Below are 22,107 nucleotides of genomic sequence, written 5' to 3'. Positions count from 1 at the left end.
TGGATGACCAGACCTGCAAGGGAGGGCAATTAGGGGCAACCAGACTGGCAAAGGAGAGCAGTTAGAGGTGACCAGGCCAGCAGGGAAGGGCAGTTGGTGGTGATCAGGCCTGCATGAAATGACAGTTAGGGATGACCAGGCCTGCAGGAGAGGGCAGTTGGGGACAACCAGGCTGGCAGGGGAGGGCAGTTAGGGGCAATTGGGCAGGCAGGGGAGAAGTTAGGTGCCAATCAGGCTGGCAGCGGAGTGGTTAGGGGTGATAAGGCTAGAAGGCAGAAGTGGTTAGGGGCAATCAGGCAGTCAGGCAGGTGAGTGGTTGGGAGCCAGCAGTCCTGGATTGTGAGATGTCCTACTGTCTGTTTAGGCCCGATCACACCAGGCAGTTGGACATCCCTTGAGGTGTCCCAGATTGGAGAGGGTGCAAGCTGGGATAAGGGATACACACTCCCCCCTCCCACCCTGTGCATGAATTTTGTGCACCAGGCCTCTAGTTATATAATAATAGGGGAAGGTTTCTAACTATGCAGGAAATACAAGCTAAACAATATTTTTATACAAAAAAATACCATCACTTAAACATGTTGCATAAATATAATGCCATTTTATCACACATACCTAACAATAAGGTTTCAACTGAACAGATAATGCATTCCCAGATAATTGTGAATTAAATCTCCCAAGGTAATTGATTTTATTTTAATTCATACATTTTTTTAATGCTTATAAGTATTTAATGAATTCAGTAATTTTAAAACTGCTGGGAATTACTGTCTATTCCCTTTAAAGACTATAAGGCTTAGGTTAATGTAAATTCTCAGACTGGTATATACTAAGAAATACTAATGAAACATTCAAAAATACTAGTGGGCACATTTCCCCACCCCTTTGTTCTAATGAAATGACAAGAGGTCACATATATCTAAATACATAAGCCAGAGAAATGTATTGAAATAACTTTCTCACAGTTAATTTATTCTCCATATAATATTTCTGGCCTTAAAAAATGAATAGAATTTGTTATTTTTTTTTTTAAAGAAAGACCAGATATTCTGATAATTTAGTTGTCACATTTCGACCTTAGGAGATATGCTCTTCTGTGGAGTTTTATCCTACTTTCAGAGCTAGAATTTGAATAATTACCATTTTAATATCAAACTTCTAATTGGGAAATTTTTCCGAGTGTTCCTTCACCAAACCACATATTTCATAAGGCATCTGAACATCTATCTACCCTTCACATGGACCTCATCTGCAGTGCTCTATACAAGGCATCTTTCACCTGAGTGTTCCTCAGGCTGTAGATGAGGGGGTTTAGCATTGGGTTAAAGAGACTGTGAAACAAGGACAGTATTTTCTCCTTCTCTTCTCGTTGACTGGATTCTGGGACCATATAAACCACCATGGCTATGCCAAAGAAGAGTCCAACCACACAGAGGTGGGAGGAGCAGGTGGAGAAGGCTTTTTTGCGTCCCTCCTTTGACTGGATATTTAGGATGGCCCAGATGATGCGTATATAGGAAACTAGCATCAAGCAGAGCGGCCCGACTAAGACAAAGACAGAAGCAGAGAAGATGACCACTTTGTTGATCCATGTATCAGCACAAGCCAGCTTGAGGACAGACAGGATCTCACAGAAGAGGTGGTTTATTTCCAGGGGCCCACAGAAAAGCAACCTTACAAGGAGAATCGCATGGATCAAAGCCAGGACAAATCCACATGACCAGGAAGTGATGACCAGGGCTGTGCAAGCTCTCCAGCTCATAATGACAGTGTACTGGAGGGGGTGGCAAATGGCCACAAACCGATCATAGGACATCGCCACCAAAATCAGGCATTCTGTAGCAGCAAGACCCAAATACAAAAATGTCTGCACAATGCATGGGACAAAGGAAATGGTTCTCTTCTGGTTCACTAAGTTTGCCAGCATCTTGGGGACATTGTTGGAAGCATAGGATATGTCAATGATGGCCAAGTGTGAGAGAAAGAAGTACATGGGGGTGTGTAGTCTCTGGTCCAGACAGATGAGTACAAAGATCATGCCATTTGCTAACAGACTGAAGGTATAGAACAGGGAGAAGATCCAGAAGAGTAACATTTCCACCTCTGCACTGAGCTGGAATCCCACCAGGATGAACTCTGTGACCCAGGACTGGTTGCCCCCCATTCCATAAAGACAGCTGTTCAGGGATTTAAATGTGAGAAAAGGTCAAAGCTGGATAATCAACAAAAATTGGAGTTATTTATCTCAAAATGAGCTCATAGAATAGTTATATACTTGTCCCTGTTAAAAAGCTTCTCCTACCCCCAAAATTGGTTAACTATTTTTAACTTTTAATATGAAATAAATTTAAACTTACAGAAAAGGGTCAAGAATTATGCAAAAAAAAAATCCAATATATGCAGATACCCAGATTGAACAAAGAACTCCACTATACCCAGATACCCAGATTCAACAAATTTTAATATTTCTTTAATATTTGTTTTATCATTCTCTTTTTCTCTATATTATTACATAGGGTTATTACTTTGTCTGAACCAGTTGAGATTAAAGTGTAGACATAATGCCCATTTTTTCACCAAGAAGAGACATTCACAAATATAATTACAATATAATTATCAAAATCAGGCAATATAATATTGATGCAAATCATTAAACTATAATATTCTCTCTCTACTCCCCCATTCAAGACCCAATCCAAAATTACATATTATACTTAATGTCATTTATCTTTAATTTCCTTTCACCTGAAATACTAGTTAGTCTGTCTTTGCCCTTCATGACCACTGAATTTTGGATGAATATAGAGAAGTTCTTTAGTAGGATGTTCCCCAAATTGAAATTGTATGAAGCTTCTCATTTTTATTCAGATTATTCACTTTCTTCAGGAAAAATAAGCATTCTCAATTGTATTCCATGAGTAAGTGCTTAATGTTCATTTGCTCTATTATTGGTGATGCTAACTTGCATCAGTTGGTGAAGATGGTGCCTCCCAAATATCTCCATTACAAAACCATTATCTTTTTTCACTGATGTAATTTCTGGACCATCCATTAAAATTACTATAAAATATTCTGTTCTTCATAAAGCTTTCTAATCACTAATTTCAGTGCCTGTTGATTATCTTGCCTGGCTCAGTTATTAGTAATAATTATTGCAAACATGGTGTTCTTACTCCATTATTGTTGTTATATTTATTGGTTGTCAATTTCCCTTTAAGGAAAGGCTCCATCATCTATTTACCTATCTATCAATTATCTATTTATCCTTCTGCATCTGTATCTGTTATCTTTCTATCAGAATGGACTCATGAATTTGTATCAAGGGATTGTTATTATTATTTATTCATGCTTAATTATTCTAGATATAAACCCTCCAAGCTTGCCCTTTTGTCCTGTTAACATGTTTCCATAATTTTAAGTACTCCCTCACTTCTTATATGATGGTTTACACTTTTCTTATACATTGCCCTCCTCAGCCTCAGACACAGCCGTTTCTCCAAAGAGAGATCTTCAGTAAAAAATCTGATTACTTCACTGAAGAGTCATATTTATAAAAGAATATCTAGATTTTAATCATTTATACTTTTATCATGATTTCTGCCATATTTCTGGTGTCCTCTTTTAAAAAACAATCATATAATTTGATAAGGAATACAAGTTGCTACTGGGATAACAGATTCTTATATTTATAAAAATTCTCAGTCAAATCAGTCATATAATGTATATATTTCTCTACCTTCAGTATCTATCAAAGCAGCTTAACTGACTTCCTTTTAATGAAGTCCAATCTATTTCTCTAAATTAACATTATTAACATTAAAGAAAATAATCTTCATTTTATTTAGTTGTTTATTTTTAGGCAAAATATATATTTGTAATAACACATTAATTATCAAGGTTGTATTATTCTTTTGTTTAATTCATATTTAGAAAATTAGCCTCTTGAACATTTTAACTTTAGAGATTAAGGTTTTAAAAATATGGTTCATTGTATTGAATAAGGCGGTTCTTACCTGGTCTGAGAGTTTGACATCAACTTTCAAAAGCTTCTTAGAAAAACATTATGAAACCCTGTTGAAGACTAAGAAGATAATACCCTGAAAATAGCCAAAAGTAATCATTGTTAATAATTTATATATATAGTTTTACCTTTTTACTGTGTATTTATTTTCATATATATCATGAATTTAAATATATACATATCAAAAAGTATTTATCTACTTCTTTCATTTAGAAACACACCAGGAATTATTTCCTCATGTCAAAGTATTTCTATGAAGCATGCTTTGAATAGCTGCACACTATTGTATTTTTGTTTTGTTTTTTTTCATGAATCCTTATAATAAATTCTGAGATTTGAAAATGCTCAGTCAAATCAGTCATATAATGTATATATTTCTCTACCTTCAGTATCTAACAAAATCCCAGATGTATAAAGACAGCTCTGTCAGAAAGCACCCGTGGAAGGGTGTCTAACTTAACAGTTATTTTTCCCTAAATCCTAAACTTACCTTCCTATGTGGTTGTCCCACTTTTATGGCTATTCCTACCATGCTGGCTGCTAAAGGAGCGTTGATCCTCTTTTAATGCTTAGGTGAAAGCCTGCTCATTATCAACTTCCTTAGCTTCATTCTTATCTCAGATTGATGCCAAAAACTGAAAAATAGAAAAAATGATAAATGGAAATTAATACTCCACAAAGCTTAAATACCACCTGCCTTATAATGTATGTAGCTATTTGGTTACCAGGCTGAAAAATCTCTCTTATTCTTATTCTTATTCTTATTCTTATTCTTATTCTTATTCTTATTCTTATTCTCCCTGCTACCTGAGATACCTACCCTCTAATTTGAAGAAAATGGCACAATTTTACTAGTTAGTATGTGACATTAGTTTGTGTCTCTTATTCCCCAGGTTCCATATGGGTCCATGTGAAAGAAATTATCCTAATTTCAGTAATCAAGTTTACATCCACATTATTATAAACAGAGATATGGATTTCTCATGTAGTGTCTAATCTAGTATTTTCTCCTTGATTCCAATTTCTGGCTTGAGAAGAACTTCTGTTTTCTAGGTGAATGGTAATTATATGACTCTTTATTATATATTAATAAGAGGGGCAGGTTTCTGCCTATGCAGGAATTACAAGTTAAACAAAATTTTTATATAAAGAATACCATATCACTTAAACATGTTGCATAAATAGAAAAGAAAAAGCCATGGGAGGCCTAAAACTCCACCTTCCCAGTAGAGTGAATAAAACACTTGAAGCTCAAATAACAAAAGGTTTGTGTGATCAGTATGAGCACTTCCTCATCTGGGCAGTCCTGTAACTCCAAGTGTTTTCTTGATCTGTGGAGCTTTATTCTATCGCTCCAACACTTGTCAGGAGTCTGGGCACTCAACCTATCCTCTTTTATGATAGGAAAGATATATATATATATATATATATATATATATATATATATATATATATATATATATATATATAAAAGCCTAATATGCTAAGTGTCTGACCATCTACTCAACCGTGCGACCAGTCACTATGACACACACTGACCACCAGGGACAGGCACTCCAAACAGTAGTTTAGCTTGGTGCTGGGATTCGGCTGATTGGGACTGGGCAAGAGGGGCCAGTCCTCTTTTGGTTCCTCCTGCTATCCTTCCCTAGCCCCAATTGTGCACCAGTGGGATCCCTTGCAAGCCAGAACTTTGAGAGCCGGTTTTGGCCCAGTCCCCACAGGCCAGGCTGAGGGACCCCACCAGTGCACAAATTTGTGCATCAGGCCTCAAGTATTTACATAAAATACTGTAGCTTCCAATCTGATAATCATCCTGATATGCTGATAACATGGGAAGGTCAGGAAAGGAAATAATAGGTTGCAAACTTATACCTTACACTGTTTCAGTAAAGAAATGACTTACTGAAACTCTTATAGGATATTCTTTTCCACTGAGAGAACTTTCCCTGGACATCATTAGGCGAGGTAATACGGAACCTCATTAAATCTGGCTATGTCAGACCCTCACTCAGAGACAATGCCTGGATACACAGCCTCTCACGGAGACGCTGTGCTGGCTGTGATCAACATCACACAGGCACATCAGGAGGTCAAGGCCCCTATCCACAGCACAGTAGGCAGAAGTTCCTTAAGATGAACAAAGAAGAAATCCAGGTACCTATTATACAGTATCTACCTGCAAGGCACAATACAAGTCAGGAGGAAAGACCACCCAGCAATGTCATTCCTGTCCACACAGCCAAGTGGTTTTTGTGGCTGTCCTTGCCTACACCAGCTACCTGCACTGAAACCTACATCCCGGCATGAATTCCCCACTTCTGCAGAAGGAGATCCTAGCACTGAGTTTTCTCACAAGCATCTCTCTGATCTGGAATAAACCCCCAGAGCTAAGAGATGTACCTCTAAACTGGGTGTAGTGTCCTGCTGCCTCAGAAGCTTGTGGGAGTTTGAATTCAAGTACAGGAGGATCCAGGCGTCTTGGTGAAGGTTTCGCAGAGAAGCCCAAGTGCACAGCTTTAACTTTAGAATCGGATGAATTAAAAACATTCTTTAGTTTCTATTGAGAGTTCGAATTCCCAGAAGGATCATAAGTTGTCCTACCTAGTTATCTTCTCTCAGAGGGAAAAAAGAAAATCTCTGAATTTTCTCTCTGAAGGAGAGCAGAGATTGGGTCTGATTGTCCTCAGAGGAAAAATACTAGGGGGAAAAATACTAGGAAAAATACTAGCAGCATTCTGTTGCTACATAAACTTTCAGATATCTCAAGGGTTTTAAACCTGAGACAGGTACCACAAATTACAGTACCCAAACTCTTATGATCATTAGCTTTATGAATGCATGCTTCTCTACAATCCCCATGAAGGTACACAAGAGGCCAGGACTTTTAGGTGGTTGAGATGTGGGTTCCCATGAAACTTGTTAGGGCAACCCTAAGAGAGAACAATTCCCCCAAGCAGGGGTCTCTCTCACTGCAGTCAGGGTTGACAGGTACAAAGGAGGAAGGATTATAATATCCATCAGCAACAATGATTGAGTCCTTTTTATGTTTCAGAAAAGGTGCTAAATACCATATATTGACAGCATAATTCCATCTGATTATAATTTTCACTTTACAGATGTGGAGATTGAAGCTTAAGCACCCTGTTATGAATTCTCTGAGTGTGCTCCAGGGACCACTGGGAATCTTTGAGAACCTTTCAAAGGGTCTATGAGGTCAAAGCTACTTTCACAATAACATTTAGACACTTTCTGCCTTTTTCATCCTCACTCTCTCCTGAGAGCACAGTGGAGCTCAGAGCAACATGACGAGATGTTGCAACAGACAGAATGCAGAAGAATAAAAGCCAGGTGTCCTCTGTTGAACCAAACACTGGGAAGTTTTAGATAAAACCCTGGGTCCGTACCTTCCTCACATCTCTTCTGGAGCTTTCTATTGTTAACTTCTTGGTTACTTATTTATTTGTTTATTAATAGTCTGCGTTATTTTAGTGGAGTGTATTCTCCCCTGCACTGTACTTCAGTGATCACATCCGAGGGTGCTGCTTCTCATGAAGTGCAATCTTGGGTACACCTACATTCATCCTGGGATGAGGGTGGTTTTGACAGGTTCTCTTTGCCTAGTCACTGACCATGCCCAGCTGTTAAACTCCACACTAACTGAGGGCTAATCAGCCTATTGTTTTCAGTAATGACCCAGGACATATACTGCAAAAGAAAAAGATCAAATCAAATTTGGGATCCGCTGGTTAGTTCGTATTTGAGATTCCTTCTGACCCCTAAAGGGTGCCTCTCAGCTACTTCTTTCTCCAGCTCTTGCCTGAAAATTAGCCAGCCAACAGTTTAGCCTTACAGTATCTCCAATGGATCTATCAATCTCTTCCCAGATGTCTTTCACCAGAACTTCTGGCTGTTTTTGAGAGAGCCCTTTAGGCTTGAATTTCTCCAATCTGTTGCAAATGAAGTCAGCTCCAGTAGGAGAGATTACCATCTATTTGAAGGATGGCTACTTTACCTCCAGCCAAATTCTCTGGGCCACTGTTTTAGCTCCCTGTGGGGACCATGGCAAACTGCTCCCTGAATGGCATCTCCATTGTAGGAACTGGGCTCTCAGCAAGGAGTGGGGGTGCCAAGTACTAGCCTGGATCTCCTTGACTAGCCTTTCTGGTGTGAAACCACCACATTAGAGTGGTTTTGTACCCAAGGAATTGTCTCCATTCTAGGAGTGGGGCTGGGCAGAAGAGCTATGATTTCTTGATCTCTCAAGGTAGGAGCCTCACAGAACCTATTGAGAAAGAAAAGAGCCACATGCTAACCTGACAAGCTCAGGGAAGGCCTGCGTGGCAGTCTTGCAAATAACCACAAAAGATGGTTTGAAAATTTAATATCTAACTACAAACAGGTTATAGTGGGTAGTCATGTCCCAGATATTTCACCTGACAAAGATCAACTTCCATCTTTACTGAGCCCACCTTCCTTCCTGCCTCTAAGATAACTTATCTGTGAGATATCTGGGCAACTTGTAACTTCCTTTTTACTCCAGACCCCTCAGGGCACAACAAATGGCCTCAAGACATTCCCTCATTGTTATTGTTATCCAGTTAATTTTCAACTGTTAATTATGTTAAAGTATCCTGTATCCATCTCTGTAAAAGAAGCTCATGTCCATCATTTCACCTTTTACCCTACCCCAGAGGTTTCCCTGCTTCGCTCTGTCCCACCTCCCTAACCTATCACCAATGAATTTCATGTAACTCCCCTACGTCCCTATCCTTTGATGGCAATGTATAAATATAGAAATGTAATTTGCCATTCTTCGGAACTGAAAGAATAAAAATGTTTAAAAGCTGCCTGTTTTATCTCAACTCCCCAGTGATGGGAACAAAGCCCTTAAAGCCATGAGAGTTGCAGTGAGAATTAATATATTTTATTGATTTTTCACTAAACAGAGAGGAAGAGAGAGGGATAGAGACAAACATCGATGAGAGAGAAACATCGATCAGCTGCCTCCTGCACACCCCCCACTGGGGATGTGCCCACAAACAAAGTACATGCCCTTGAGCAGAATCGAACCTGGGACCCTTCAGTCTGCAGACCGATGCTCTATCCACTGAGCCAAACCAGTTTTGGCTATTTTCTCATTTTATAAGAAGCCTAAAAACAAAGAGTTCCAGGTTGATGAGTAAAAGGCTCAAAAGGGCATTCAAGGTCCCAGAATCAGAAGGATGAGCTTACACCCTCAGAATATGCCAAGCCATCCCTCACAGTTATCTCCTCTTCCCCAGTCTCCTCAGGGCTCCCTTCACCTCTGTGTTCCTCAGGCTGTAGATCAGGGGATTCAGCAAAGGATTGAAAAGGCTGTAAAACAATGATAGAATCTTCCTTTGTTCTTGAGAGTGGCTGGATTTGGGGGCCAGGTACATGATGATGGCACTGCCAAAGAAGAGCCCGACCACGCAGAGGTGGGAGGAGCAGGTGGAGAAGGCCTTTCGGCGGCCCTCCCCAGACTGGATCCTGAGAATGGCGAAGAGGATGCGTGTGTAGGACACCAGCACCAAGCTGAGGGGCCCCACTAAGACAAACACAGAGCCCACAAACAGGACAATCTGATTGAGCCTAGTGTCGGCACAGGCCAATTTGAGTACTGACATGATTTGACAGAAAAAGTGGTTGATCTTTTGTGGCCCACAAAAGGGCAGCCTCAGAATGAGAGTAATGTGGACCAGAGCCAAGAGGAAGCTGAATGCCCAGGAAGCGGCAGCCAGCCCTATGCATGCTCTCCAGCTCATGATGACAGAGTAATGGAGGGGGTGGCAGATGGCCACGTACCGATCATAGGACATCACCACCAAACTCATACACTCTGTGACAGCAAATGCCAAGTACAGGAAGGTCTGGAGAATGCATGGAGCAAAAGAGATGGTTTTCTTCTGCATCACAAGATTTGCCAGCATCTTGGGAACAGTGCTGGAGGCATAGGACATGTCAATGATGGCCAGGTTTGAGAGGAAGAAGTACATGGGGGTGTGCAGTCTGGAGTCCAGGCAGATGAGCCCCAGGATCACCCCATTTCCCATCAGGGTGAGGCTGTAGAAGAGCAAAAAGAACCCAAAGAGGAGAACTTCAAGTTCTGGGTCCACCTGGAAGCCCAGCAGGATACCTTCTGTGACCCATGTCTGGTTGCTCCCCATGTTCTTCTGACAGGCAAATACAACGCTGCACTTAGGACAGAAACTTCAGAGCTGAGAAGTGGAAAAGAAAAAACATGATATGCTCATACAGAGAGAATCTATGCCAGAAGCCATAAATCAGTAATTCAATCCAGCCCACAGTCCTGTGATGCTCATCTGCAAATGTGGCATTTAGAGATATTTGAAAACTTTTGATATTGATGAATATTAAAAATTGGGAGATTTCACATGAAAAGTAGGGTTTTGGATTTCCTTTAAAAAATAAAAGCTTTGATACTCCATGCGAAGTATTATAAGCAATAATCACCTGAATTTTATGAAGAGACAAATCATTTAACGCTAATCTCTGTTTTCTCCCAGAAATTGAAGCTTAGTGGCACTTAATTTTATCATTGCACTTACACTATTGGGTTGTATATTTAGTTTAAAGAGCTATGCTCAAGGTGAGTTCTTTAGTTCTCTTCTACTTGAAAGACATGAAAATTACAGATCAAAATATAAACTGCAAACCCTAATAGACAGCCAGAATTTGAAATGAGACAATTATTTCACATACCAGAAATAAATCAGGAATATGATAACATGTTCCCAGGATGAAAGCATAGAGTCCTACCTGGAACTCAGTTTGGATGGAGTCAAAGCAAGTTTTGGGAGGCAGGGTACAAATATGGTTCCTTGAAACTAAGCCCTTGGGCTGGGGCCATAGAAGGGGTATAGAACAGCTACTGGGCTTCTGGGTAAGATGACTATAAAAAAGTCAATATGCTTACTGCTCTCTCATTAAATCACCAAAGCCTGAGACACTTTCATTGGACCTGATTCTACACTAGGGAGTGCGGACCCAAGTGAGGAACAACAAAAACTCAAATCACAAGACAAGGAAAGAGAAAAGGCTGAAAAAGCAAATTAAAATCAAGTGAAAGAAAATTTGAAAACACAGAAATTTTATGTTAAGAGGAAAAACAAAGTAAACAATTAGAAACTTTAATTTACTCAAGATGCAATTAAATGCATAAAATATAGGATGGTTCAATAGATTTTAAAAGGCAGAGTGACTAAAATGCTTATTACATTAAGAAAAATAAACAATGTAGCCATGAAAATATAAACAGTATATAAAAACAGATTAACTACAAACCGTTGAAATGAAAATATAGCCACAAATTTTTTTTTAAATCAATAAAGGGAATACTTTCTACATCTAACATTAAAGAGAGAGGTAATATACTGGAAAGTCACATTTAAGTTCACCCAGATTTTAATGCAGACAAAGGAATACACTTTTGAAAGTAGAGTTTAGAGACACAGATAATAGACTGAGGGGCTAAACTTAGATATCATAAAATTTCTAAAGCAAAATAATAATAGTAAAGAAACATTATTTAAAGAGATTTAGCCAAAAATATTACAAAATTAAAAATAGACCTAAGTCCTTAACTTGCAAAAAAAGCAATTCCACTTAATGAGTGCAATAAAAAATATAAAAGTACCTTCAAGCAAAATGAAGAATTTTTCATAACTAAAGAGGACATAAATTTTTAAATAAAAATATATACTATGAGAAAAGAATCCATAATAATAAAAGCATATATGCTAATTAGACCAGACGACCTACCGGAGAAAGCCAGGGCTGCAAGGGAAGCCCAGGTCCTGGGTGCCAGAGGGAGCTGATGCCAGAAACTGGGAAAAGGAAGGCATATTTTTACATGAATTCTATCCTATGCATCCAGCCTCTAGTAGGATAAACAAAAAATAAATTCTCAATGAATGTAAATTCTTTTATATGTTTTTATTGACATGTTTATGGGGTAACATTGATTAATAAGGTTATATAGGTGTCAGGTATACAATTCCATATACATTATCTGTATATTGTACTGTGTGTTCACCACCTCAAGTCCCCTCCATCACCATTTATCCCCCCTATCTCTTTAACTACTGTTTTTCTTCCATTTTCTAAATTTCACTGTGTCTACACTCTCTGGAATGCCGATTCAAACAATGATGCAGTCAGTCAACCTATCTGATGTCTCTTAATTAATTATCCTTTTGGATATTTTTCTCTTTTGCTGTCTTCACACTGTTCTAGACATTTCATAACTATATTCTAATTATACAGTTCTTCTATGACTGACAACAAGTTGAAATTTATCCTATCTGCCTCATTTTTTTTTAAAAAAATTAATGACTATTTTTTGCTTTTCAAGATTTTTAAGTGAATTCTTTTTACATCTATTGTTTTGTTTGCTTCTTTATAGTTCCTTTATTATTTCATCAGGTTTATGATATTTGATAGGAGCTATAATTTCATTTGACTCTTAAACAGTCTTTGTTCAACTATTTTATATAATTTACTTTTTCCAGGATTAAGAGGAAATAGTAGCCCAGCCTGCATGGCTCAGTGGTTGAGCACCAACTTATGAACCAAGAGGTCACAGTTCAATTCCTGATCAGGACACCTACCCAGGGTTTCAAGCTCGATCACTAGTGTGGGGTGTGCAGGAGGGAGCCAATCAATGATTCTCTTTCATCCTTGATGGTTCTATCTCTCTCTCCTTCTCCCTTCCTCTCTGAAATCAATGAAAATATATTTTTTTAATTTTGCAAAAAAATAGAAAATAGTAAAAGTTATCAAAGGTAATTAAAATACAATTATATTTATAGAAACAACAATTCAACTGAAAGTGACTTCTCAACAGCAAGAAAGGGACTGAAGACAATAAGCTACTATCTTTAATTTACTGAGAGGAGTAGAATGCTATTCTAAATTTTTATGTTGTTGAGAATAATCCTGAATGATTAGGGCAAAGTACAGCATTATTAAATATGCAAATAAGAAGGTACTGAGGACCTAGAGATCCCTAGTATAATAATAAAGTATATCCTTCAATAAGAATAAAAATGAGCCCACGGTAAGTCAATATATGAAAACAATATAAAAACATAATTTAGAAAATATTTGGCAAATCTTATACATATGGGCTATAAAATAATTACTATGGTATTTTAAAAGGATAAAATTAAACCTTTTGAAAATAATAAGTAAATAGAGGAAGGTATGTTTGAGCAGTAAAAATAATAATATTTGTAAGTATTTTTAAGATGTTTTTATTATTTTAGAGAGAGAGAAAGGAAGAGAGAAAGAGAGAAACATCATTGCTTACCACATTCACCCCAACCACGAGGAATCAAACCTGCAATCTCAGCATGTGCTCTGACCATGAATCTCTCTCTTTCTCTCTCTCTCTCTCTCTCTCTCTCTCTCTCTCTCTCTCTCTCTCTCTCACACACACACACACACACACACACACACACACACACAGACACACACAGGTTAAAGGTGAAATTTTAAAAACCAAACAAATATGTGAGTGACAATGGTAGCCACATGATCCCATCCTGGGATCTGACACAGGTTCTCCCTGGAATCGGGCCAACCATCCCTGGGCAGTGTACCTGGAACACTGAATCAGGAAAAGCTAATCTGACTCCTCTACCACCTTCACTGAAACAAGAAAAAAACAATGGAATTTTTATCACATCCCTGTAGGATTGCTCCTGCCCTTCCCTAACTCCTCCATAATGGGCAGCAAAGAAAAGAAGCCCCCATGTTCTCCCTTTCCTGGCTGTAGGATATTTCTAGGAAGTGGGAGAAAATGGTTCTTAGCATAGGAAGAAAAGAAAGAAAATTGTGTAACACCTCTAGCTTCACCTTCCGTTGTAAAAGGGGGCAACAGTATTAGGTGGCTTTTGTGCCCCTTTCAGGCTGATACCATGAGACAGGGACAACTAGTGGAAGCAGCCCCTCCCCATAAGTGTGACCAGAGAGGGTTCTAAGAGGAGTGAGAAGTCTGTTTGACAGCCTGGGTATCAGATGTTACTCTGAGCCCCCAGCACAGTGCAAGGAAAGGGTCTTCGGAAAGATAGCTTTTTCTTCTTCCTAAACCTAAGGATTTCTGCAAGCCTTATGTCCTGCTCTTCTGTAAATCATTAAGCAGCTTACAAACAATAATTTGTACAAAGGAGGATAGTCTTGATCGTATTTCCCTCGAATTGGGTTTGAGAGTACAAGAAAACTGAGAGAGAGGAAAGGCTGGAGCTGAAGTGCCTACTGCCTGAAGCCAGTCCAGTGACTCCCTTTCTGTCCTGACCTCGAGAACAGGATGCAAGGGTGCATCGCCCAAAGCCAACCCATCACCACACATATACCTGTGGAGTCCAGGGAACAAATTACAACGCTTCTTCCCACCATTCTAGGTCTTCCCAGAGTAGGACAAACTTGCCCCACTGCTCTTGACTTACAGCTCTGTATCTGAGTGTGAATGAGTGTGTGTGTGTGTGAATGAGTGTGTGTGTGAATGTAAATGTGTGTGTGTGTGAATGAGTGTGTGTGTGTGTGTGTGTGTGTGTGTGTGTGTGGTGTTTATGCAGAAAAGCGAGAACTCAGGAAAAATGGCAGGTTACCCGACTCAGAAGGATCTTGTCATGAAAATTTAACAGGTTTAAGTAATATGTTATAGGTTATACCACAGTACAATTACCTCATATTTGGACTTCTGAAAGGTTGATCTTGAGGCTGGGCCTGCCTCCATACCCCCTTGAGAATGGTTTAAAAGTTTCATGATATGATGTGTGTGGCCCCCATGGAGCTTGTTAAGGCAAGTGCCTCAAAGGACTGTGTTCTCCCTAGGCAGTAAACAGTCTTTGCCTACTGAAAAGTGTTGTGAAATAAATTCTCAAAATTTTCCATTACAAATATTTACTTTTACTTGGAAATTTATAGAGATTGAAGCTTATCTTATACTACAGGCCTGGTGCACGAAATTTGTGCACCAGGGTAGGGGGGTGTTCCTCAGCCCAGCCTGCACCCTCTTAAATCTGGGACCCCTCGAGGGATGTCTGACCAGGATTGGGCCTAAATGGGCAGTCAGATATCCCTCTCACAATCCAGGACTGCTGGCTCCCAACTGCTCACCTGCCTGCCTTCCTGATTGCCCCTAACCACTTCTGCCTGCCAGCCTGATCACCCCCTAACCACTCCCCTGCCAGCCTGTTTGCCCCTAACTGCCCTCCCCTGCAGACCTGGGTCCCTCCCAACTGCCCTTGCCTGCAGGCTTGGTCACCCCTAACTACCCTCTCCTGAAGGTTTGATTGCCCCCAACTGCCCTCCCTTGCAGGCCTGGTCCCTCCCAACTGCCCTCCCCTGCTGGCCATCTGTGGCAGCCCTCTTGTGTCCACATGGGGGCAGCCATTTTGTGTGTTGGAGGGATGGTCAATCTGTATATTACTCTTTTATTAGATAGGATAGAGACCTGATGCACGAGTGAGGGTTGGCTAGTTTTCCCTGAAGGATGTCCGGGATCAGGGTGGGGGTTCCCTTGGAACATGGGACAGCCTGGGTGAGGGGCCTGTGGTGGTTTGCAGGCTGGCCATGCCCCCTGGTGACCCAAGCAGAAGCCCTGGTATCTGGGATTTATTTATCTTCTATAATTGAGACTTTGTAGCCTTAAGCGGAGGCCTGGGCCAGCCAGGGTGTGAGGAAAGCTTGGCTTCCTCCATTGCTGGGGGCAACCCTAGCCTCCTGCTCTTTACAACTCTGTGGCTGCCACCATTTCTGTTTGGATTTATGTAATTTCTATCACTGAAACGTTGTAGCATTGAGTGGAGGCCTAGGCTGGCAAGGGCAGGCTGAAAGCTTGGCTTCCTCCATTGCCAGGGAAACCCAAGCCTCCCTCCTGCTCTCTGTGGCTGTAGCCATATTGGTTGGGTTTATTTGCATATTCGCTCCTGATTCGCTGGTGGGCATGGCTGGTGGGCATGGCTTGTGGGTGTGGCGGGGTGATGGTTAATTTGCATGTTACTCTTTTATTAAATAAGATAATAAAGGGCTAATATGCAAATTGGCCAAACGGCAGAATGACCAGACTCTATACGTGCACTGACCACCAGGGGGCAGATGCTCAATGCAGGAGCTGCCCCCTGGTGGTCAGTGTGCTCCCATAGGGGGAGCACTGCTCAGCCAGAAACCCTGAGCCGGGCGTACGCCTGATGGCCAGGCCTAAGCCATCAGCTGGACATCCCCGAGGACTCCTGGACTGCGAGAGAGCACAGGCCAGGCTGAGGAACTCCCCCCACAGTGCACAAATGTCGTGCACTGGACCTCTAGTTCTCTTATAATTGGAGCCTTTTAAGTGATTTCAAGGACACTGAGTTTGCTGTATTGAGATCCGAAGTCAATGGGCACTGCTGTTTCACATTGATGTGCAGTAATAAACATTTACCTGGAATACTGCATTTTGGAAAGAGGCCTGGCATGAGATATTAATTTATGTGCTATCAGCATATAAAATGTTTTTAAATCTTTGGGGCTGATGAGGTTCTGTTTAAAGTGCTTTTTCAGGAGAAATGCACAAAACCTTCATAATCTTTATCTAAGTATAACATAGGAGTCAACAGCAGAATTCCCAGATATAACACAAGTAATGGAAGTTACAAATAAGGGCTTCAAATAAATATGATTTATGTTAAGAAAGGGAAACAAAGATATAAAGAATGAAAAAATGTAATATTTCAGTGAAGTATTACAAAACATCAAATGATTCATTCTGAAATAGGAAGATATATTTTATATTAAGAAAAGATCAGATAAATATAACAGATGACCTCCAACAAAGAGCAAGACCAATGAACTTGAATGAAGTTTAATAGAAAACTATCAAAAAAGGCATAAAATGAAACATGCAGTTGAGTCAGAAAGATATCTTAGAAAGTGCTAAGAAGTATTCTAGCATATACTTGAGAAGAAAAATAAAATAGAGACAAAGCAAATTTTGAAGAAATTATTTCTGAAAATTTCCCAAATATAATAAAGGATACGCTCCCATAAATACAGAAATCTTAGCATATCGCAAGTAGAATAAGTTGGTATAAAACAATACTTGATCATATTATAGTGACATTTCTGAAAACCAAAGATAAATATTTTTAAAACTCAGGGGGAAAAAATTATTACCCATTACCAACAAGAGTCATTCCTTTAGCTAGAAAAAGAAACATCCTTTAGTGTCTTACAATATAGACCTGCTGTCAAGAAAGATTCAGGTTTGGTTTGGTTCGTTTGTTTGCTTATACTTGTTTTATTTTTTATTTTTGTTTCTGTCTGGGAAGATGTGCATTTAATCTTAATTTTAGAAGCATATTTTTTCTGAATATAAAATTCTTGATTGAGTTATTCTTTTCAACACTTTACAGATATTAGTCATTATCCTCTGACCTCCATAATTCCAACTGAGAAGTCAGCCATTTTTATTATTATTGTACTAGAGGCCTGGGACCCTCACTCCTTACCACCCACCTGAAGCAGAGGCTGTCAAAAGCAGAATTTGGAATGATTAAATAAATTTGCCTTTAGCTGCTCAGTTTTTTGTTTAATAAAATGTACTTGGCTATTTAACTATGATATTAAAATGACTCATTATAAGCTATATTAATTAATTTGTCAACTTTAGAACTTTTTAGAGAAATTGATGTTCATTTTTCAAATCAGTTGCAAAAACACAGAAAGTCAAGAGGAGGTGATCACACAAAGGTGTGAATAGGAGGGGTTGGCTACTATGGAACTCACTTTCCCTACGCTTTTGTCTCACTCCTCTTTTTTCTCATTTATAATTAAATGTTGGTACACAGGCTTTTACATTAGGTTTTATTGGAAGAACCCAGGCTACTGAAACTACTGAAGTTGCCAAAAGCAAGTGGTAGAGAGAACTCAGCTTAAGATGGAAAAGTAAAAATTCTATCAAATAACGTATTTTTATGTTATATGTATTATATACTATACTCTTACAATAAAATAAGCAAAAGAAGAATGTTAGCCAAAACTGATTTGGCTCAGTAGATAGAGCATCGGCCTGTGGACTGAAAGGTTCCGGCTTCGATTCCAGACAAGGGCATGTACCTTGGTTGCAGGCATATCCCCAGTGCGGGGTGTGCAAGAGGCAGCTGAGTTTCTAACTCTCTGTCCCACTCTCTTCCTCTCTGTAAAAAATCAATAAAATATTTTTTTTAAAAAAAAGAAGAATGTGCCGAAACCGGTTTGGCTCAGTGGATAGAGCGTCAGTCTGCGGACTGAAAGGTCCCAGGTTTGATTCCGGTCAAGGGCATGTATATCGGTTTTGGGCACATCCCCAGTGGGGGTGTGCGGGAGGCAGCTGATGGATGATTCTCTCTCATCGACGTTTCTAGCTCTCTCCCTCTTCCTTCCTCTCTGTGAAAAATCAATAAAATAAAAAAAAGAAGAATGTTATTAAGAAAATCATGAAAAGAAAACACTTTACAGTACTTATTGAAAAAATCTACATAACAGTGGACCCATGTAGCTCAAACCCTTGTTGATCAAGGGTCGACTGTATTTGGCTCACCATTGTCCTACCATCATTATCTCAGTGTGAGGAACATAGTAAGTGATAAGTAAATGATAACAATAATGACATAGGCAGCCTATCAAATGTTCAAGCCAAAGCAGATCCAAGTCTAGAGCATTCATAACCCAGAACTTTCCTGAGAACATGTCCAACAGAAATAATTACATCTGTACCCCAAAACCTGTGTGCAATAATATTCATGGACTAACTATTTACTATAGCCAAAATCTCAGAGAACTAGAAATACACTACCAGAAATGCAATAGATAAATTGTGATAGGTTTATACAATGTAATGCTATAAAACAATTAAAATTAATGAATTCATTCAAACAACCTAAATGAATCTTATATAGCAATGAGTGAAAAAAAGGAAAATTAAAAAGAATGCATATTTTGTGTGTGTAATATTCATATATATTGCAATTTTGATTGTATTTATCCATGTACTTTTAAATATTATTCTTTAGAGAATTAATATTATAAATGAAAGACTCTGAGTCATTTACTTGATAAATTACTTGAAATATTGGCAATTTGCATAACATAAAAGGCTATTTTTTGTGATAGTCCTGCTTTTGTCTAGTATAGTAGCAAATCTCATTTTACATTGTCTCATTTATGTCACAGTACTTGTTCTTTAAAAATGAGGAATGTATGTAGAGGATAATATAAATAAATACCATTTATTGAGCTCCTATTGTAACTCGTGGATTCTGCTAAGCATTTTGCAGAACATTTCCTCTTCACAACAAACTGTGAGCTTAGTGAATTTATTTTACACATAATAAATCTAAATTACAAAGAACTTACGTATATTATAAATGTTTGTATGTCTAGTAAATAGCAGAACTCTGTAAAAAAACACACACACACACACACACACACACAGCTTTATTTGAATTCAAAATCATGGGTTTTAATCATTGCTTGATCATAGAGTAATGTCTACACAACAGACTTCCTTATAAAAGGGGTGCTTTGTATGAAAGAAATACATACATTTTCCTCTTTAAAAATACTTTTCACAAAACATCATTATTTTGAAAGTTAAATATTCCCCTTTGATACAGTTTAAGAATTCAGAAGGCTTGAGTCTCTTTATATATCCTTTTCCACTATTTCTTTACTGTGTTCTATCACTTCAAAATTAAGTGTCGGAGTTTCATGTGTGATTAAAATGGTTATTTAACTTACCTCAAATCTCTTAGTTTAAAAAGCAAATCATTTCTGATCATTTATAGCTTTAGTAGCATTGGTCAACTAATCATCTCAACAATTACAGTCTGTTCTTATTTGCCAGAATGTTTACTCTAAGTGTTCGTCATTTCCCATAAAGACAATTGACCAAAGCAATGAGAGGAGATGTATAATTTTTCCAAGGACTCTCAGCTACTTCCATTCTTTTCTCTACTTCTCATCTCCATGATCTATGAATCTCCAATTACACTCCAGAAGCAGAGAAAGACAGCCACTGAGAAAACTCCAATATGTCTGTGTATTTTTAGCATGACATCCTCTGGGTTTTGTTCAAGTTCCATCCCAGTCACATCCTTAATCTTCTTTTTCCTTAAAGTCATGGCTCATGTTCTTCCTAGTTTAAGTTGGTAATGCCTTAGAAAATATCACTAACTATCATGGAAATATGCAGGAACATAACCAAATATTTTAAATGTAGATCAACTTTTTAAGATGACAGTTGCCAAGTTTAAAACATTTAAATAACTACTAGGTAATCGATCTCTCTCAATGCCTATATTTTAAATATTCTGCTGAAATCTTGTTTTACTCTACATTTTTGTCTACAAGTCCTGATTATGGACTATATAAATGTACTCCCTCATCTGAGAATATTTAACATACCATATTAAAAGTGTGTGCAGCATGCAGATAGTTGGGAGAGGTTTTTACTTTCTGTGCAGCACTGAGAGGGAGGAAAGCAGAATGGCTTTCTTGGGAGGGAGTCACAGGGAAATTTAAAGATGAAAAGGATGCCCTAGAGCATGCCTGTGTATCTTGTGTGGATACTGGGTGACATGAGTCCTCAGGTCCCTTTAAGCTCACTTGTATCCTGATTCTATAAGGCTTTCATGAAATTCTCTCCTTTTCAAGCGCCCTCTTCAGAGCAGCTTTGACATCTCTGTTCCTCAGACTGTAGATCAGGGGATTAAGCATGGGATTGAAAAGGCTGTGAAAGAGGAGGAGATATTTCTTCTGCTCCGTGGGGTCCCCATGTGAGGGCCCGACATACATGATAATGGCTGTGCCATAAAAGAGTCCAACCACACACAGGTGGGAGGAGCAGGTAGAGAAGGCTTTCCGGCGACCCTCCCCTGACTGAATCTTCAGGATGGCACGTAGAATCTGAATGTAGGATATCATAATGGAGGAGAGTGGTCCCACCAGCACAAACACTGCCCCAGCCAAAACCATAATCTCATTCATGTGGGTGTCTGCACAGGCAAGTTTGAGAACCGCTAGAATTTCACAGAAAAAATGATTCACTTTCTGGGGTCCACAGAAGGGCAATGGTAAGAGTAGCACTATATGTACTAGGGCCAGGAGGGCTCCTAAAGTCCAGGAAGTCACTGCCAGGATGGAGCAGACTCTCCAGCTCACGAGGACAGAATATCGGAGTGGGTGGCAGATGGCCACATACCGATCATAGGACATTGCCACCAGGAGAAGACATTCAGTGTGAGCAAAGGTCAAGAAGAGGAAGGTCTGCATCATGCAGCCAACAAAGGAGATGGACTTGGCTGGAGTCAGGAGGTTTACCAGCATCTGGGGCACTGTGTTGCAGGCATAGGACATGTCAACGATGGCCAGGTGTGAGAGGAAGAAGTACATGGGTGTTCGCAGTTGGGAGTCCAGCCAGATGAGGCCCAGAATCACCCCATTGCCCAGCAGGGTGAAGGCGTAGAATAGGGAGAAGAGCCCAAAGAGGAGCATCTGAGTCCTTGGGCTGAGGGGAAATCCCAGCAGGAGGAACTCTGTGACTGAAGACTGGTTTCCCCCCATTTCCCTGGGAAAAAGACAAGAGTGCTGACGGCTGAATGCTCAGCGGAGGGGAGGGTTATCGTGACTAACATGGTGGATATGTGCATTGTTTCTTTCCTCAGAAAATATCTCCAAGGATATCTTTGTCCTGTTAGTCACTTACTACGTGAATAGTATGCATTGCAAATGACCCAGAAGGAAATTTTTATTCACTATGATAAACTAAATGCTAGTATTCTCTTACTACAGTGTTCAGTAAATCTTACCTGTATTTTCAAACTTTCACCACTGTTCACAATATGGTAACACTGCAACTGCTTTCATAGCCGAGGATACTTTCCGGGTCAGTGTGATCCCATCAGAGGTTTGCCTGTGTGTGTTCCCACAATGCAGTGCACACAGAGACACACTGAAAATCTGGTCTGTGGTCTTATACTGGTATCTCTATCTGCACATGAGGATGGGAAGACGAACCA

General features: G+C 39.4%; 3 protein-coding genes across 3 annotated transcripts; all 3 read right to left on the bottom strand.

Annotated features, from left to right (window-relative positions):
• Positions 1–1,234: 1,234 nt before the first annotated feature.
• On the bottom strand, positions 1,235–2,164 carry LOC311628931 (olfactory receptor 2A2-like; the record flags this gene model as incomplete). The annotated part of the gene is made up of 1 exon (XM_084896550.1): positions 1,235–2,164. The coding sequence occupies one exon, from the start codon at positions 2,162–2,164 to the stop codon at positions 1,235–1,237; it is 930 nt and encodes a 309-aa protein (XP_084752676.1).
• A 7,124-nt stretch (positions 2,165–9,288) lies between these two features.
• Positions 9,289–10,212, bottom strand: LOC311628932 (olfactory receptor 2A12; the record flags this gene model as incomplete). Its single annotated transcript, XM_084896551.1, has 1 exon — positions 9,289–10,212. One exon carries the CDS (start codon positions 10,210–10,212, stop codon positions 9,289–9,291), a length of 924 nt encoding a protein of 307 aa, XP_084752677.1.
• A 10,507-nt stretch (positions 10,213–20,719) lies between these two features.
• On the bottom strand, positions 20,720–21,652 carry LOC311628930 (olfactory receptor 2A7-like; the record flags this gene model as incomplete). The annotated part of the gene is made up of 1 exon (XM_084896549.1): positions 20,720–21,652. The coding sequence occupies one exon, from the start codon at positions 21,650–21,652 to the stop codon at positions 20,720–20,722; it is 933 nt and encodes a 310-aa protein (XP_084752675.1).
• Between the last annotated feature and the right edge of the window lie 455 nt (positions 21,653–22,107).

The sequence above is a fragment of the Pipistrellus hanaki genome, assembly GCF_964339955.1.
Source record: "Pipistrellus hanaki genome assembly, chromosome: 10".
NCBI lineage: Eukaryota > Metazoa > Chordata > Mammalia > Chiroptera > Vespertilionidae > Pipistrellus > Pipistrellus hanaki.
The sequence above is the reverse complement of the archived record's forward strand: the minus strand, read 5'-3'. Positions and strand labels throughout refer to the sequence as shown.